At 53.2% G+C, this 15,543-nt stretch overlaps 2 protein-coding genes across 8 annotated transcripts in view; both read right to left on the reverse strand.

Annotated features, from left to right (window-relative positions):
* Positions 1-9,035, reverse strand: part of TESMIN (testis expressed metallothionein like protein) — a 41,158-nt gene extending 32,123 nt beyond the window's left edge. For 2 of the 7 annotated variants that reach the window (XM_040465910.1, XM_040465905.1), the window contains exons 1-5: positions 8,754-8,904; positions 7,192-7,737; positions 5,083-5,241; positions 2,625-2,745; positions 495-568 (exon numbers count right to left, since the gene is read on the reverse strand). In XM_040465910.1, the coding sequence (XP_040321844.1) occupies positions 495-568; positions 2,625-2,745; positions 5,083-5,241; positions 7,192-7,662 (825 nt within the window). In that variant the 5' untranslated portion in view covers positions 7,663-7,737; positions 8,754-8,904. The other 5 variants (XM_040465906.1, XM_040465909.1, XM_040465908.1 and 2 more) reach the window with 5 other exon arrangements.
* A 1,231-nt stretch (positions 9,036-10,266) lies between these two features.
* CPT1A (carnitine palmitoyltransferase 1A) overlaps positions 10,267-15,543 on the reverse strand; it is a 40,899-nt gene continuing 35,622 nt past the window's right edge. The window contains exons 14-17 of the mRNA XM_040465914.1: positions 14,986-15,138; positions 13,847-13,960; positions 13,506-13,598; positions 10,267-12,556 (exon numbers count right to left, since the gene is read on the reverse strand). Coding sequence (XP_040321848.1) covers positions 12,470-12,556; positions 13,506-13,598; positions 13,847-13,960; positions 14,986-15,138 — 447 coding nt within the window. The 3' untranslated portion in view covers positions 10,267-12,469. The remainder of the gene's footprint in view (positions 12,557-13,505; positions 13,599-13,846; positions 13,961-14,985; positions 15,139-15,543) is intronic.

A 15,543-nucleotide genomic window follows, 5' to 3' on the forward strand; every position in this document is an offset into this window, starting at 1 on the left:
AGCAGGCTCCAGGCCCTGAGCTGTCAGCACAGAGCCCGACGTGGGGCTTGAACCCACGGACCGCGAGATCGTGGCCTGAGCCGAAGTCGGACGCTCAACCGACAGAGCCCCCCCAGGTGCCCCCTAAAAGCACTTTAAACTTTAAAAAAGCATTTCCATTACACCAAGGAAACTGAAGCATATTCTATCCCAAGTGGGCAGCATGTGCTGGTGGGTGGCTGGGCCACAAAGGACGAGTTCAACAAACGGGCACAGCGACGGTCTAGAGGCCGTAGCAAGGGCACGACAGCCCCCACGGTGGGCACAGAACTGTGTCTCAAACTCACTCCACTCCCTCCCGACCCCCGGGGTCTGACCCAGCGGCGAAGGTAGGGGGTACTTGGTAAAGGCAGAGGATAAATTCTATTTCCTGAGTAAGTCCAACCTCGACAATTGAAATGTTAGGAGAAAATAATGCCCAACTGTATTTTTTTTAATTTAAAACAATGACTCACTTGTGTAACGAGATTTAATTTTGCTGGGACTGGCAAAAATCTTCCTACTAAAGTAGTCATTGGTTTAGGGACATCTGTAAGGAAGACAATTAAAATTAATTGGTAACATGCATTGTTTCTTTTCGTTTGCACATGGAAGAAAGTACAAACACGATCACGAATCACGGATTTATCGTGTGCAAAATCATTTAAACTTATCTTCATCCCATTTGGTTTTTTACCCTGTAAAACCTTTGGAGTCAATGTATTTTATTTTCTTTGTTTGCTTATCACACCCTTTTTCTTGGTCATAAAGCTACTTAAGCTCCCAAGGATAGTCGACTATATTCAACACACACACACACACCCCCCTCTGTTGTCAGTGCCCAGGATCCCAAACTGTGTGCCAAGGTGCCCTCAGGTCCCACAGCCAACTCAGCAGGGAGTCTCAGCGTCGTCGCACTTTCAGAGGAAGCACAATGACATCTGTTGGACACCACGCGAACTACTTGCGATTTATGTGCATTCTCTTTTCAAATGGCTACTCTCTTGCTAGGATGTAAATACGTATAAGGCTATTTGGACCACACTCTTTAACTACTGGCACTGACAGTATCTCTCTGGTCTAAGGGTGCTACGAAAAACACTCCCCAGGTGTTAAGAGCCCTAAAGATCTCTGTGTGCATGAGTCCATGTGGAAGAAGAAATGTGTCTTAGCGTCCTGAATCACTTAACCAACGGGAACACATTTCTTGCTCCTGGCTTATGCGGCCTTTGAGTGACGTTATCTTGAGACTCTGGTAACAGGATGCACTGATTTTACGCGGGTATTTAATATGTGCATGGGGACGGGGGGGTTACGATTATGTGACAAGGAAGCAGATTTGGAGAACATTATATAAACCCTCTCCTTCTGTGGATCTAAGGGCATTAGGATTTTGTCATGTTCCAGAAGGACAGGAATGAGGAAAGCACCCCTCTCTGCCCGTGCAGAGGATCAGACGCCTCTCTGACCTACAGGGAATGGAGGCAGAAAATCCGTGGGCACGTAGCAAAGGGCTTCGAGAAGACAAAACCCCAAGCCCAATCCTGCATCGTTGAAAAGCAAACGTCTTGAAGGCGTTTTGTCTGTCCCTAAATAAAGACAGGATGGGATAGGAGTCATGATATTTCTTTTGGCCATGAACTCCAAAGTTCCACCGAAATGACATCTGTATTTATTCTTGATTTAAATTATTGGCAGGTGCATCACGGGGAACAGAGTCAACATATTGTATCAACTTTGTGCGGTAACAGATGTAATCAGACTTCTTGTGTTGATCAGTTCCCAGTGCATACAAATGTCAAATCACTACGTTATTCACATGAAACTAGCATAAGATGGTATGTTAATTACACTTCAACAACAACAAAAATAAAACAAAAATAAATAAATCATTGGCAAGGTCAGTGAAACATCGGATAAGAACATTCTGGTTAACTCCAGGTGTAGAATAACGATCACGTATATGATCCACACAGAGAGGCCCAGTTCTCAAGAATGAGTGTCTAACTTTTGTAAATCCAATCCTAAAGCGATGTCATTTATTCTTTCTCTGATCATGTATAAGCAATTTGGGGAGAATCAAGTACTTATAGGTCATTAATGATGGTGATGCCCGTTTAAAGATGTTTCGGAGTGAGCGGCAGCAAAATCAGCACTGGCTATAGTTATTTCAAAGCTCACGGTGATTAAAGCCCAGCCATAGTTCTCATCCATCACGTGAAAACGTTCCCATTAAAATGTGTATGGTTTATACCCCACCTGAACAGTCAGCCCCCACCCAGTGTGGGGAAGTTTGGTATTTCCGCCCAGTCCCCTGTAGACACACCCACCCATCGGTGACAGCAGTCGCCTCTTGGAACCCCCAAAGCTCTCTGCAGCCAGCAACACGAGGGGGTAACCGCCCAAGAACACAGCGCACATCAATTCGTCTACACGGATTTGTTTTCTATTCCTACTTCACCCACAAGGGCTGTGAGACTTGCCACGCTGCCCGTTTCATAACCTAACTGCCTATTTCACGTTTACTCTACATCCAAAGCCAAACACACTCACTCACAACTTACGTACAACGTAGGACACAATTTTCGTAGGAGTTTGCTCTGTACCTGACTGTAGGTAATTATTTTGGTCTGGATACTGAGGAACCAAATGAACTGCTTTCAGCTCTCTCGTGCCAGAATTGTCTACACACAGCATTTGTGTGCCCCCTTTCAACTGACATATCACCTAAAATGAGAAATAATGATCAGGTTTCGTTTTTAAAAGATAGCCAGTAATAGGAACTTAGAGAACCTTAAATCTGAGAAAGTGACTTTAATCCAGAATTTGTTTTAATGGAAACGGCAAACTAGAGATCTGTTCTCGAGTTCTGACTCTACGATAACATGCTCTCTGGAGGCACCGCCCCCCGCCCCCGGAAGCGTGTTGTGAGACGTGTCCGGTGTGTTGATGGAAGTCTGCTGACGCCTTCCCCTACGGGTGCCTGTCCGCGGAGGGTCAGGGTCAAGAGCAGGCGACCATGCACCAGGGCTCCCTCCACCACCCTTGGGCCCCACTGTCAGCACGAATGAAGAGCGTGTCGATGGGCCCAGTGCCAGCCCCGTTCAGGTCTAGGTAACCGTAAGAAAGACTTTGTCCCCCTGACTTCATCTCTGGAGCTGGTCACACCCTTAGGATATAATCTTTAATTTTATGACTTGTTCTCCCCTGCTATACACACATGTTTATCATTCTTGTACACGTGTTTTTTTTTTCTAATGTTCATTTATCTTATTCCCTGCAAGCACCGTTTAGAAAGGCTAATCCGGGGCGCCTGGGTGGCTTGGTCGCTTAAGTGTCCCGACTTCAGCTCAGGTCAGGATCTCGCGGTCCGTGAGTTCGAGCCCCGCGTCGGGCTCTGTACTGACCGCTCAGAGCCTGGAGCCTGTTTCAGATTCTGTGTCTCCCTCTCTCTCTGCCCCATCCCCACTCATGCTCTGTCTCTCTCTGTCTCAAAAATAAATAAACGTTAAAAAAAATTTTTTTAATTAAAAAAAATAAAAAAGAAAAAAAAGAAAGGCTAATCCAAGAAGCCGAAGATTCGAAGAGGCCATGTCGGTCTTCCTGGGCCTGACTGGCGCTCTCAGATCACCCAGTTGGATTCGAACCACCGACCAATCCTCAGAGAGCCAGGTGAGTCCGTCAGTCAAAGACATAAGTCAAGCAAAGCACAGACAGAGTCCTCGCCGGGGGTGCTCCCGTCCAAGCCATTACGGCGTGAATACGGAAGAGAAGTCGTGGTTTCTGCCCACGCACAGCTTCTAATTCTGACAGTCAAACCACAGATACCCAGAGAAGCTGTGGTTTCTGACTTTAAGTCGCCTTTGGGTTTCCCAGACAGGAAAACCTGAACAAGCATATAGGACTGGGGTTACCAGAATAACGCACAGAGAGCCTTGCAGATGCTGATCGCTGGGTCAGACCCTTAGATCACCCTGACATTGGCTAAGAGGCCAGTATTCATGTTTGGTTGGAATTTTATTTGTATTCGGAGGATAGAGCCCTAGCCACACACACACACACACACACACACACACACACACACAGGTGCACAAAACTGGGGGAAACGTCCAGAGTGGGCTCTCCCGGGCTCTGCCGTGTCCCCCCCCCCCCAGGAGCGTGCCCAGGCTACTCGGTCGTCGGGCAGCACTGGAAGGTTCTCATCCTGCTCGCCTGGTTCGGGCATCCTGGGAAAGCTCTGCTCTCAGAACGCGTGGGCCTGAGTAAAACCACAGAGAGGCAGGGGCTAGTGTGTGCCCCAGCTAAGCCCGGGTCTGTGATGAGCTCATTTTCAAGTGTTTCCTAGTTCAAGTCTGTGCCTTAGAGCTTAGGCCTCCTTTCTCAGAATAAAGAGCCGCCACGGAGAAGGCAATCTCTGTCTCTGGTTCCTTGGACTCTTTGCTAGAGGAACAGGCGGGCCCCGATCCTCGGGCTCCCCTCTCCTCCGGAGGCCTCACCACATGGAGACCTGGAGTCCCAGATGTACCACTGGCAAGCACACCATGTAGCATCTCTGTTTTCTGAACCATGAAACGTAGATAAAAATTATGTCTCCCCTACAGAGTTGACAGGACGATTAAATGGAAATACAAAGTAACACCAGCACATAAACCACAGTCATGCGAGTATTACTTGGCATTATTAGGAATGTGGGGGCAGGCAGGAAGGGAAACAGGCACCCCGGAACCCCAGCACCGCCCGCCCAACCACAGAGCTTTGCAGGCTCCCCGGTCCCTGGGTCACCCCCCGGGTCTGCACTGGCCGAGGGGGCTTGCGGTTACCCTCCTTGGCAACACGGCAACGCCCTGACCTTTGTCTGGTCTGCTACGACCCGGGCAAGGAGGATCTTGGAGACGAACGGAGCCCTAGCAAGGTCCTAATTACGTCCCTCTTCTGCGAGATGAGACAGCCAAAAAGGCGGGGTCGACAAGTAAACAGGATGAAATCAACGACTCCTGTTGACTTGGTGACGATCGGGGTCAAATGTTTAAGATCCCGTTAGACACATTTCTTTGGCATCATTACCATTGGGTTAGAGTCTTTCTTGAGAGAGCAGCCGGCGGCCTCCTCTGCTTCCTGGGATGATTCAAACGTGTGACAGGGTTCGGGGCCAAGGGCGTTCTGAAAAGTTGCCTCCTCTGGGTTGTTACTTAAAACTGCGCCACCGGCTTCCTTTATTTCCACCTAAAAAAAGCAATTTTTATTTTGGAGATCACACCGTGGCCACAGGAGTTCATGGCTGCATAATACGGAAAATTCTCTGTGGAAGTTACGTTTTTTAAAGTAAAGAGAGCCCTTCCCTTTCCTTCTGCCCCTCACTGTCATTCTCCCTATGGGGGGCAAGGGGTGAGGGGGTGGGGGGGGGTGCGATGAGCCATCTGACCAGCGTCGCTGGGGAGTAAGGACCCGGAGGACTGAGACCATCTGCCCTCAATTGAGGTACCCCGGGTGTGGAGCTGTGATTTCGAGGTGGCGCTCATGCTGTTTCAAACACACGTCGTAAGGACTTCCCAGCTGGCCGGGGTGCCCCTGGAGCTGCTGGACGGCCCCCCACCCTGTAAAGGAGCTGACAGCCCTGTGGGACCTCCCTCAAAATGGCCTCAAAGGCTGCCCCTTTCTCCCCGTTCTTAGAGCATGCTCATCGGGTTGTATTTAATGTTTCAGTTGACTATTTTGTTTTGTTTTTTCTCGAGACGCCCACAATCCCCGCTGATGTTTCAGTAATGTTGAGAACACATTTACAGCCGAACTTACAATTACACAGTAGTGCTCTCCTGACTGCGTGGCAGGACGATCACTAACCAGAAACACTGAGGTCAGGGGGAACTGCCAACCGTGTCTCCAAGCCACGTGCGGTAACAGCTGCCCACTCAGTGGCACGGGGCACCACCACCAGAGAGGGGGCGAAATGCCAGGGGTACCACTAAAACTCAATGCAATTTAAAAACCAAAAAGACTCATGGGGAGCCCGGGCGGCTCAGTCGGTTACACGTCCAACTTCGGCTCAGGTCATGATCTTGCGGTCCGTTGAGTTCGAGCCCCACTTGGGGCTCTGTGCCAACAGCTCGGAGCCTGGAGCCTGCTTCCGATTCAGTGTCTCCCTCTCTCTCTCTCTCTGCCCTTTCCCCACTCACACTCTCTCACTCAAGAATAAAAAAATAAATAAAATAAAAACATTAAAAAAAAAAGACTCAGTGGTTAAAGAAATTGCCATCAGATTTCGGTATTCCAAAACCATGAGGATTCTTCCTAAAATTTGCCAAGAACACAGTGACTTTCCAAACTAGGTCCCTTTAGGGGGCAGCACACATTTCCTCGGGATCCTTCGTTGCCTTTAATTTTTTTTTTTAATTTTTTTCAACGTTTTTTATTTATTTTTGGGACAGAGAGAGACAGAGCATGAACGGGGGAGGGGCAGAGAGAGAGGGAGACACAGAATCGGAAACAGGCTCCAGGCTCCGAGCCATCAGCCCAGAGCCTGACGCGGGGCTCGAACTCACGGACCGCGAGATCGTGACCTGGCTGAAGTCGGACGCTTAACCGACCAAGCCACCCAGGCGCCCCCTTCGTTGCCTTTAAAAACAGACTTGTTTCCTTTCGGCGAGAACAAAGCAGAAATCACCAGTGGTTCTAAAAGGGGGCGGTCGGCTGACAATTAGCGGGAGTTTATGTAAACTGGGATTCGTGTTACATGTGCCCGAGGAACAGCCCCTTAGCAGCAGAAAGCAGCTCTCACATTTTGATTCCAAGATTCCATGAAAACTCAACCACACTGCACTTTTCACAGGCACTATTAACACTAACGTCAACAGGGGCCCCTTTCCTAAAGCCAGTGACAGCAACAGGGCCCAGGACGACGCGCTTCCTGGCTCCTTCCCTCTGCTGCCCTGTGCTCTCTGCAGCGTTAGCCCACCTTGGAACCAGGGCCCCAAGACCCGACTCTCCTCTGGGCAGCATGGCTCGCTGGGGAGCTGCCACCCGGCTTCCAGAGCGGGGCGCTCAGTTGGAAGGCGTGAATCCAACCGGGGATGCTACGAAAGGCTTGTGGGGGGGGGGGGTCTTGGGACGGCCAGTGTCACTGTGTCTGGGACAGGGTGACACAGGTCCCGAGCCTTTTTCCCACATGGATCTTACTGGAATCACCCGGACACCGGGGTGGGCGGCTCCTTCCCTGGCCCAGGCGCCCAGGGGCAGGACGGCGGGACTCCTGTGCGGGGCCAGCAGGGAGGACAGGAAGTGGACGTTGTAGGCCTGCGGCTGCGGGGCCACGGGCAGGATGGCGTCTTCCAGGGGGCTGAGGTCGGGGAGGCCGGGGTACTCCGCCAGCATCTCCTGGGCGTGGTCGCCCCCCCCCAGCTCCGCTTTGCCCTGGGTCTCACAGTCCGCCTGCAGCGGGGGGCTGAACGCGTGCAGGAGGGGCCCCGTGGGGTCCGCAGGGCTCAGGTACGCGTCTTTAAACATGTGGAACTCGCCCTCCTCGTGCTTCACCACCACCGGGGCTCTCAGGGTGAGGTTTTCCGAAACAAACGGACTGTCTGCGCTGAAAAGGTCTGTCACCATCTCCTCGGGACTGGACATCCCGCCAAGCAGAGGGGCCTCCTCCATGTCTGCTGAGGGGACCTCGGGCCGGGCGTCGCCCTGCACCCCTCGCCGCGCGCAATCCGGCCGGGAGCCAAGCACCTGCACACACATGGCCAGGTGAGGGGGGTGCGGCCCCGCCCTGACCCCGGGGGTCCCTCCATCCCCCACCCAGGGCCTGACCCGGGAGAGGTCCCCCCATCCCTAAGGGCCTGACCCGAGAAAGGTCCCCCCCATCCCCAAGGGGCTGACCCGAGAGAAGTCCCTCCTCCCCCCACCCCCGCCGTCCCTGAGGGCCTGGCCGGGGAGGGGTCCCTCTGTCCCCAAGGGGCTGACCAGGAAGAGGTCCCTCCATCCCCGGCGGGCTGACTGGGGAGGGATCACACCACTCCCCGAGGGTCTGACCCGACAGGTACCCCCATCCCCGAGGGGCTGACCCTAGAGAGGTCCCCCCGTCCCCGAGGGCCTGGCCCGAGAGAGGTTCCCCCCGTCCCCGAGCGGCTGAGCCAGGAGAGGTCCCTCCAGCCCCGAGGGGCTGACTGGGGAGGGGTCCCACCCGTCCCCGAGGGGCTGACCCGGGAGAGGTACCCCAGTCCCCGAGGGGCTGACCTGGGAGAGGTACCCCAGTCCCCAAGGCGCTGACCCAGGAGAGGTACCACCATCCCCGAGGGGCTGACCCGAGAGAGATCCCCCTGTCCCCGAGGGCCTGACCAGGGAGAGGTCCCTCCATCCCCGAGGGGCTGACCCGAGAGAGGTCCCCCCGTTCCCAAGGGCCTGACCCGAGAGAGATCCCCCTGTCCCCAAGGGCCTAACCAGGGAGAGGTCCCTCCATCCCCGAGGGGCTGACTGGGGAGGGGTCCCACCAATCCCAGAGGGTCTGACCCGACAGGTACCCCCATCCCCGAGGGGCTGACCCGGGAGAGGTACCCCAGTCCCCAAGGGGCTGATCGGGGAGGGGCCCCGTGGTTCCCAAGGCGCTGACCCAGGAGAGGTACCACCATCCCTGAGGGGCTGACCCGAGAGAGGTCCCCCCGTCCCCGAGGGGCTGACCCGGGAGAGGTACCCCCGTCCCCGAGGGCTTGGCCCGAGAGAGGTACCCCTGTCCCCGTGGGGCTGACCCGGGAGGGGCCCCGCGGTCTCCGAGGCCCTGACTAGGGGACCCACGGTCCCTCTCCCCTCCTGCAGACCCCTAGGCCGGGCCCGGGGACCGCGGGGATATCGATGTCGGCTGACGTTTCAGTTGTCGGAGGGGGCGCGGGCTCAGGCCTCTTCAGGGGAACGCACCTGGGGCCGCGGGGGCTGCGGGAGCGCGGATCCAGGATGCGGGGCGAGCGGGGCCCCTCACGTGCCCGTGGCCGTTGGCGGTTGGGACTGGGAACGGGGCGGGGCAGCGGCGGGCGGGGCCACTGCGCAGGCGGAGCCGAGCTGCGGGTGCGTCAGGAGGGGGCGGGGCCGGCTGCTGCGGGGTGGGAGGTCGGAGGCGGGGCGGGGGGCGGGGTGAGGGCCGGGGAAGCTCCCGGGGTCCTCAGCGCCAGGCTCACAGGGAGAAACTGAGGCCCTCAGACCAGTCTGACTTGTTCAGATCAAAATTAAGGTAGATTTTTTTTCCTTAAGTGAATAATACATAATCTCTCCTACTGAAATATTTAAACATTACAAATGGGCCTGAAGTTTCCTTAAGCACCATGCCAGTCCCCAAAGGGGATGCTGAAGTCGGCTGTGGATCTTTCCAGCCCTCTCCAGGGCCTCACTTACACGGGCATGTGTCGATGAGCTTACTCTCATTTTATGGCTGAAATAGTCACATCACGAGGAAGTTCAGCGGAGTTCGGGGCAGGGCTGAGAACGCAGTGGGGCTTCCCGAACTGTAGGGATCTGGAAGGCAGCCGACGCGAACAGCAGCGAAGAGCTCGAAGAGCCTGTGACCAAGCACATCAGCCCGTGAGGCCCTGCCCTTCACTCTCTCGTGACATTCGCATCGAGCCGCTCTATCATCAGGCGTGCGCAGCCACCTGTGTGAGTCACAAGCCAGCCAGACTCAAAGACCCAGGAGCTCTGGAACACTCCTAGATGTAATGCCGGCCCGGCTGGGTCAGCCAAAGCCAGAGCCATCTTGTTCCTCAGGCCCGGGCCCAACTCCACCTCCTGTTTGAGCCAGCTACGTCCCCCTACTCATGACCCTCTCGTCTGCCTTGGGACTCCAGGGATCCTTTGAACGGCTGTCTTGGTTCTCTCCTCCCCCCACTGGATCCAATCTCCACCACCACCAGAACCTGGTGGGGCCCCCGCTCTAGCGAGCAGAGCTTGGCACGCAATAGGCACTCAATAAAGACTACTGAGAAAACGAATTCGTGCATTCACCGAACAGATATTTGTTGAGCACCTACTATACGAAGGACACTGTTCCAGGCGTGGGGGCGGGAAGGGAACACATAAAGGGATGAAGAACAGAAACCCACGGCCCACAGCAGCTTCCTTTCTCAGCGAGGCCTGTGAATCTTGTGATGTGCACTCTGCCCAAGCCAGGCCATCGGCACAAACCCCTCACCTCTGTCTCCAGGGCCTGACTTCTTCCTTCGTCCCTGACTCATAGCCTCCTTATCAACATAAGGGAAGAGCCAGAAACAAAGACTGGGATTAATGTTTTATTAATGATAACATTCATCCTGCATTTCTAAGATTTACATCCAAAAGAGCATATTGTATTTACATGCAACGGACAGCCCAAGGTAACAAATTCAAACCACAGCTCCTTTAAGAAAAGACTATGGCTTATTCCACGTTAAATTAAATACATTAATACTCTTCCCTCCTCCTTGCAACACGTACACTAAAAACCCACTCTTCTTTCCTTCAGGAAATATAAAATTGCATTGATAACTGCGCTGGTTAACGATAGGTAATTACATTGGAAATATTTAAACCTGAGAGACAAGCCCAAATAGGTATTAAGTGCTACGGGTCAACATTCAAATTCACATGCGAACGCGAAGGGAATGCAGACTTGTCAGGTCAATAGTGCAGGATTTAGGTGGCTCTGACAGTCACCGATGCCCCCTTGATTGGAAGCCGTGCCCACCCGGGACAGACTGCGTTAGTCCCCACCCCCCACCTCCTTGACTGTGAACCACAGATGAACACGAGGGTTATCATAGTTGTTGGTTTTCATCTTAGTTTTGCTTTTGTTTTTTGTGGTTTTTTTTGCCTGTTTTCATTTCTTCTTTTAAGAGCAAAAAAAAAAAAAAAAAAATCTTTGGCCCATTTAGGTGGGAATTTTGCATGAAAACATATACATAAATAAATGTGCTCTGCAAGCAAGCGCCCTGTCTCCTCCAACAGTTCAGCCTGGCCATTGTATCACTGGAGTGCACAACTCTTTACAGAAGCAAGCCCGACCGGAGCAAAGTGGTCAGAAAAATAAATACACAGTTTTAAAAACGGGACAGCTGAGCCTGTCACTACTGCCCAGAGGCAGTGGGTTATTTCATTCCATGATCCTTAAGTGTTACATTAAATACGGAAGACGATTCAGTGCATAATCGCTTTTTGGTCAATCAGACTCTCTCCATAAAGGCACTCCCCACCCGAAGGATAGCACCTGTCACCGGTGACTCGTGGCGGGTCACCGAGATGGCGTGGCCTCCTGTTCCCATCTCCCCGCATCTCCGCTGGAAAGGAGAGGGGTCCTCCCTCCCCAGGTGGGGTTAGAAAGCACGCCCGGGGCCTCCAGGTGCTGCACTGTCCTGACCCTTCTGAGGTCACTCTTCCCGTTTCTTGAGCTTTTTTTCCTTCGTCAGTGGTCAACGTCACACCCTCCTTGCCGTCAGCCCGGGGAAGCAGTAATCCCGAGGCACGTCCTGTACCTTTTTATTCTTCAGTGACTACGGCAGACATGGTCATGATCTCCCTCGCTCCCCGTTTCTGACACACGCACACTCTTTCTTTTGTCGCTTAATGATGCAAGGAAGGCGGGCCGAAGAGAGGGCTCTAGGCCAGCTACCCTCCCAAGGAAACTGGTCTTTCTAGGGGTAGGGAAGCCACAGGAAACGCTTATTTACAGGGTTATCCGCTCCGTAAACGAGAAAGGAGTAAGATGCTCACCATTCCACCTGAAGGTTTGCAGAGCACATCTTTCCTACGGTCTCCCTTTCATTAGGGCCTCATGTTTTTAAGGCACTGGGTTTGAAGACTTGCACGGTCAGTAAAAACTACAGAATACGGGATGCTAACTCGCTTCAGACACGGAGAGGCACACACAGACTACCAAGCCAGACGAGGACAGAGTTACTACCCACAGGGACACAAAACTGGTTCCCAAAGCACAAGGCTTCCATTAGTGCATTATACACGCGTCAACTACGAACAGTCTAACATCTCTGCCTGGAACGCTTCTCTCTCTGCACAAAAAAAAGCTCCGATAAAAAGTAAATGCCCGTTAAGGACCAGGTATTTGGTCCCCACCACCGAGGAAACGTGCCACTGTCATTTCCCACGGGTGAAGTCACAACCCCACTAGTCCCTTAACTAGCTCAACCAGATTTTTATCCCATATAGAAACGCAGTGTGGCTGCAAAAACTTTCTGGGCTGGGGGGGGGGGGGCCCACCTTATCAAACATTCCCAAAGTCAGGACCTGCCAGGAAGTAGTGGGATTATACTTCACAGGGTGAAGAAGGCTGTTCTAGGAAACACCACCACCAAACCCCGGGCGGGAAGGAAAACTTGTGGGTTTCTTGAGCGATTTTTCACCCCGAGCTATAATCAGGAGCAACAGCTACTTTTCATTTGGTTTTTATCAGCAGAGCTCGTTTTCCTTCACGGTGGCTCTCGTGGGATTACTTTCTGGAGTTGGAGCTGAACCCAAACAAACCGATGATGTCAGTCATGGCCTGTTTCAGGTGCTTCCCAAAGCGATGCGAGTCCTGGCGTTCAAAAACAAAAACCGGGAAAACACACGTTACGACGCGTAGATCCCCATACCGTGAGCCACTTACAAACGGCCCCTTGCAAACATTCCTCTTTGCCAGTTCTCGAAGCTCTGACTTTATGGCTTCATCACTGCGTCACACGTCCTGAAGACGTGCTGAGGGTTCGCAGAGATAACCGGCCGTGTGCGTGTGCGGGTGTGCTTTCGCTGGAAGGCCTCCCCTCATGGCAACACGTTACATAAAACACGATAAATAAATGAATTCCAGTCCTCTCTGCTAACAGGGCACTTGGCATTGCTTTCAGGCGTTACTTTCCACGTGGAAAGGAAGCACAGAGACAAGGATAGGGGGCTCCAGCGTGGCTCAGTCGGTTAAGCGTCCAACTTCGGCTCAGGTCATGACCTCACAGTTTGTGAGTTCGAGCCCCGCGTCTGGCTCTGTGCTGACGGCTCGGAGCCCGGAGCCTGCTGCGGATTCTGTGTCTCCCTCGCTCTCTGCCCCTCCCCCGCTCACACTCTGTCTCTCTCAAAAATAAACATTAAAAAATTTTGTTTTAATTTTTTAAGTTAATTAGGTTGAGAGAGGAGCGCCTGGGTGGCTCAGCTCGTTATGCATCCCACTCTTGTTTTGGTTCAGGTCGTGATCCCATGGTTCGTGGGTTCAAGCTCCGCATCGGGCTCCACACTATTAGCACAGAGCCTGCTTGGGATTCTCTCTCTCTCTCTCTCTCTCTCTCTCTCTCTCTCTCAAATTAAATAAACTGAAAAACTTAGGTTAAGAGAATTTTTAAATTCATTTATTTGAAACAAAGTCCAAGGCAAGTAAAAGTATACAGTTGAACTGGTCTTTTCCATCAAAGTGAGGAAAAACACTTCTGTCAAATTAAAAAGAAGGCCGTAAAAACACCCCGTCTTTAGAAAAGGGGGCCCTGTTTCGTACTTACGGTCTCAGGGCAGGAGAATTTGGAAGATATGTGGAAGTTGATGAGGTTCTCGCCCACGAGGATGTAGGACACCCCATACCCATCGTCCGCAACCTACAGAGCAAGGCAAGTTTCAGCTGAACCTCGGGAAAGGAGACGATGTGAAAACGGGACTAACATTTTTCCATACAAGACTGGCATTAACACCTGCATTAACAATCTGCAGAATTCCTCTACAGCGGTGCCCGACAAGGCAAGGAGGGGCGCGTGGTACGTTCCGGAAGACCTGAAGCAGAGGCGGACGGGAGGGCGCGTCCTGTCCCCGACCTGCAGCTCTGTGTACATCACGCTCAGTCACTTACCGGTCCAAAGCCCCCTCCGCTGGACACATACTCTGGATTCTTCTCCAAATTGAACAGCTCTACCTGCTGCTGAGGGGTCTGGCTGGTTGATAATCTCCAAGGCTCTGATAAGACCTGTTGAGGACAAGGAGATTCTCTCATGGCGCTTTTTTAAGAAATGTTTTTAACGTTTATTTATTTTTGAGAGAGAGAGAGAGACAGAGCACAAGTGGGGGAGGGGCAGAGAAAGGGGGAGGCACAGAATCTGAAGGAGGCCCCAGGCTCCACGCTGTCAGCACAGAACCCGGTGCGGGGCTCGAACCCATGAACCGTGAGATCATGACCTGAGCCAAAGTCAGATGCTTAACACCCAGGCGTCTCTCCCACAACACTTCTCCCTGTACCGTCCTCTTCTGTGCCTGAGACAGGAAGCCCCACTGGAGAAGGAAAAGGCTTGCTCGGTGTCTGGGTGGTCACAGACGCCACAGGTCTGCGGCCCTGAAGGCCCGGCTGTCTGGGGGCAGTATGTGCGCAGAGAAGGCCTGGGGCAGATGAGGGCACCCAGATGGTTGGGGGATGGGCAGCACCAGCAGAAAAGGGGGCGGATACATTAACTAAGATTCGGAAAGGGGGCTGTGCTGCCCGGAAGCAAATTCACAGGAAGTCTTCGAGTTGCCTGTTAAACACGGCATTGCTAACAATTAAATTTTACAGCTCAAAATTAAACTCCATTACAGGGGGTGGGAGGGAGGAGAGGGTGGGTGATGGGTATGGAGGAGGGCACCTTTTGGGATGAGCACTGGGTGTTGTATGGAAACCAATTTGACAATAAATTTCATATATTAAAAATAAATAAATAAATAAATAAAAAATAAACTCCGTTACAAATGAGGGTGATACATACAAGAGCTCATCACTCCATGCTCCGTGCTCGAGGTCACTGGCGTCTGGGGGGGGGTCAGGAGGGTTAAATGTGACACCAAGTATTCCCGGGGACTGAAGGGACACGGCACTGAAAGCACAGCTCGGATCTGACACTGTGATGACCGCTCAGCTCGAACGCCCGTTTGTGAGGCCCCGTCCCACTTGCAAGGCTGCACCGACTTCGTCTAGGGGTAGCCGGCATGCCTGGCCGATCGGCCGCTGGCAGCCACACTCACCTCCTTCAAGAAGGGGGAATCCACGGCCAGGTACTTGGACACCACGTAGAGACAGAAGAGGTGACGGTCGATCCCGGAGCCAGTCATCGCCAGGCGGTACAGGTGCTGGTGCTTCTCGGAGGCGACCTTGAACAACTTGAGCCTCTGCTCAACCTAAGCGAGGAGGGGTGGGGAGATGCGAGCTGTGACGGGGGCAGGGGGGCCTAAGTCGGCTCTGGGACGCAAGCAACGGCCCTTCCCTCCAAGGGTCCGACGGCCCGAGAAACGGGGGTCTCGGGAGGGGCGTGCCGGGGCAGAAGCCCCACCTTGTGCCACCGAAAGGGCGGCTCAGAAACCGCAGGGGGCGCACGACAGGAGAGGCATGGTGGTCCTGTGTGCAGCCAGCCCGGCGTCACCTTGCTCGTGCCTACTGATGTCCTTCCAAAGAATCAGAAGCCTTTGGAACAGTTTCACCAGAGCAGAGTGGGGCGGGGCAGGGCCGTGTAGGGCAGAACAGGGCAAGCAGGTCAGAGCAGAGTAGGGCAGAGCAGAGCAGAGTAGAGTAGGACAGGGCAGGCA

The sequence above is a fragment of the Herpailurus yagouaroundi genome, unplaced genomic scaffold (assembly GCF_014898765.1).
Source record: "Herpailurus yagouaroundi ecotype Mexico unplaced genomic scaffold, PumYag 569, whole genome shotgun sequence".
NCBI classification, from domain to species: Eukaryota; Metazoa; Chordata; class Mammalia; order Carnivora; family Felidae; genus Herpailurus; species Herpailurus yagouaroundi.